The sequence below is a fragment of the Sphaeroforma arctica genome (assembly GCF_001186125.1).
Source record: "Sphaeroforma arctica JP610 unplaced genomic scaffold supercont1.3933, whole genome shotgun sequence".
NCBI lineage: Eukaryota > Ichthyosporea > Ichthyophonida > Sphaeroforma > Sphaeroforma arctica.
The window spans coordinates 136-2,892 of record NW_014036625.1 but is presented as its reverse complement, the minus strand read 5'-3'; the positions used below and the strand labels follow the sequence as shown (position 1 = coordinate 2,892).

The window sequence follows — 2,757 nt, the reverse complement described above, 5'->3', positions numbered from 1 at the left end:
TGTCCATCTGGCTTTGAGACCTGATACATGTCCATCTGGCTTTGGGCCTGATACATGTCCATCTGGTGTTGGGCCTGATACACGTCCATCTGGCTTTGGGCCTGGTACATGTCCATCTGTCTTTGGGCCTGATACATGTCCATCTGGTTTTGGGCCTGATACATGTCCATCTGGCTTTGGGCCTGATACATGTCCATCTGACTTTGAGGACGTCCTTGACATTGTCATAGGAGTAGTGTAAGAACAAAACGGGTTGTGCCAGACCCAATGCTATAGGTGGGCGTATAGATCACACAAGCAGAAGTGGATGAAAGAGCCTGTTTAAGGTCAAAGGAGTTACTTCCCTCTGCGCTGTATCTGATCACAGCCGTGTCATGCGACAGTGAGGCCAGAGTTCTCGCAGGCTGAAACATGGATGGGCACTGTACGTGGTGGGGTATGCGAGAGAGCGAGGACAGTTTCATCACATGGGTCAATCTGTGGCAGAAATTGCATCTTATGCGCTTACAGCTCATGGAAAGTTAAGTCTGGCACACCTTTTGTGAATAGTTAGTTTACTTAGTTATCTAGAGAGCGAGCAGCTCTGGTGATCAAAATAAATAAATCCGATATCGCACTTGGCTGGCGTATAGCGCGAAAAGACACTTCAACCCTAAACAAACATTCACGGAAGACCCGATCTATATACTAATGTTATACTGTCATTTATTGCAGCACGTTTCGTAAGCAGATCCTGAGATCATCGACCATAACCTGCCGGTCAAATTCCTGGATGTACACTCCTATTGTTCGCACAAGAGCCGCTCTCAGTCGCTCAATCTTCAAGGTGGGCTGACCCAGACACGCGTCAATCTAATGAATGTGAGGATTAACGTTAGACTTAGTAGAAGTGCACTTTCTTGAGGTTCAATCACACGGAGCACGAGAAGGTACCTGATAAGCCAGATATAGCGTTCACTTTACAGCCCATATGCATGTCGCTTGTAAAACCTTAAAAGAAATTGTAGAATAATAAACCAAGTAAAAATTGTAGAATAATAAACCAAGTTAAAATTGCGGGGCATACAATCCGTGTACACGGACTTACCACATCATCGAAGAACTGGTCGACTCCGGCCGCGTCGACCCGTAGCATGGGTGTTTCCACGTGCTCCCAGTCCTCCCAGTCTTCGCTGTGCAGCGCCTGCACAACATCCAGCGAACCATCGTCAGCATCTCTAACATTGGCCATACCCAAGTCCAGTACCCCAGCCCCCTCATCAGCGGCTTTTAACACTGAGCCAATCGTATTCCTCTGAGCGTTCGCATCGTTAGCTTCCAGCGTCGTGACCAAGGCATCCGCCCCAGCCAACTGACCGGTACCTGGCTCTGCGGTAGCTGAGCTGGCTTCCGTTCCCCCAGGCGCAGTCTCTGTAACTTCTACTGGCCGCGTTGAGCTATCGGCACGGTTTCCGCATGCTTCATTACCTACACCCAAACCATCGGATACTAATTCTCGGTTGATGGTGTGTGTGGCGTCATGTGCGGGTACCTCTGACACCGCTGCACCGCCGCCGAACATCGGGATGGCTTCCCCGTTCATCGTGCGTGCTCTAGTGTCATCGGTACGATCATTAAAGGGCGCCTCTGTAGTACCTTGCCTAGCAGTCTCACTCATCCCATGGCTGACCTCGTTCTCAGAAAGCCTCTCCACGCCGGACGGTGAGTTCCCAACCCCGTTTGTGACCCGCATATGGGCAGCTGGCGGGCTACTTTCCGTTCTATTTATAGATACCACACCCTCCTGTTCCCCCGCCGCGTTCCCAGCAGGCGCCGCACCACTCACACCTTTCTCTTTCTCTACTACACCAGGCCTATCAGCGGTACATCTGGTGGCTACTGCTGAGACTTCCGCCTCTCCAGCGGTAGCCAGGTCGCCCATTACTTCAACGGTAGCTAGACGGACTATGTCGCGCCGCCGTTTCAGCTCAGCCTGCTGCTGTTGTGTATTCACACCTGCGCTCGCACCCGCACTGTATTGTGTGACAGTCGTGGCATTGACCGTATGTGCGTGGTCAGACCCTTCCTCCTCGACCACAACCAATACATCCCGGTCTTGCACTATACCAGTGTCAGTAAACTCTATTCTAGTTACCATGACAACCGCAGGAGACTCACTGGGTGTGTGCGTGTTGGCCAGTGTATATGTTGCTGATGGGCTTTGGGTCAGAGATTTAATCGGATCACTGGATAAGTCTGCAGGCAGGCGCGAGCCATTTTCTAACGTCCTCGAATCGCTGCTTTCCACTGAATAAATGGGACATGGCGTGATATGAATCAGTGTGCGTGTTCAAGTGTAGACAGATGTATGCACATCTACACTCCCAGATAACTATACGCCTACATACATATATCTAAAAAGATTGGCAGTTGGTAAGCTTGAATAGGTCTGTTAGGCAAGCATTGGAGGTACAACTCTATTCGACACGGTGACTGCTGCGTGATTGAGCGGCTCGGGGTGCAGGTTCGAGGATTGCATCTGTAACAACCCCTTTCCGTCGAGTTTTATATAAGCATTCAAAGCGATAGCTATAATGGTTTGCGCGAGCCTACGTTATTGTATATGATAGCAATCATCAGCGCACGACAGCATCATACAGTCAAGCACAACAACGGCGAAAAGCGTACACTTATATATGTATTAACACTGCCCGCTACACACAACTAACTGACAAAGAACCAAATGCACACTAGCTGACCTTAAACCCAAAGAAATCA

General features: G+C 49.8%; 1 protein-coding gene across 1 annotated transcript; it reads right to left on the bottom strand.

Moving 5' to 3' along the window:
• Positions 1 to 705: 705 nt before the first annotated feature.
• SARC_13935 (hypothetical protein) lies at positions 706 to 2,137 on the bottom strand (the record flags this gene model as incomplete). Its single annotated transcript, XM_014291934.1, has 2 exons — positions 706 to 852; positions 1,088 to 2,137. The coding sequence occupies 2 exons, from the start codon at positions 2,135 to 2,137 to the stop codon at positions 706 to 708; spliced, it is 1,197 nt and encodes a 398-aa protein (XP_014147409.1).
• Positions 2,138 to 2,757: the final 620 nt, after the last annotated feature.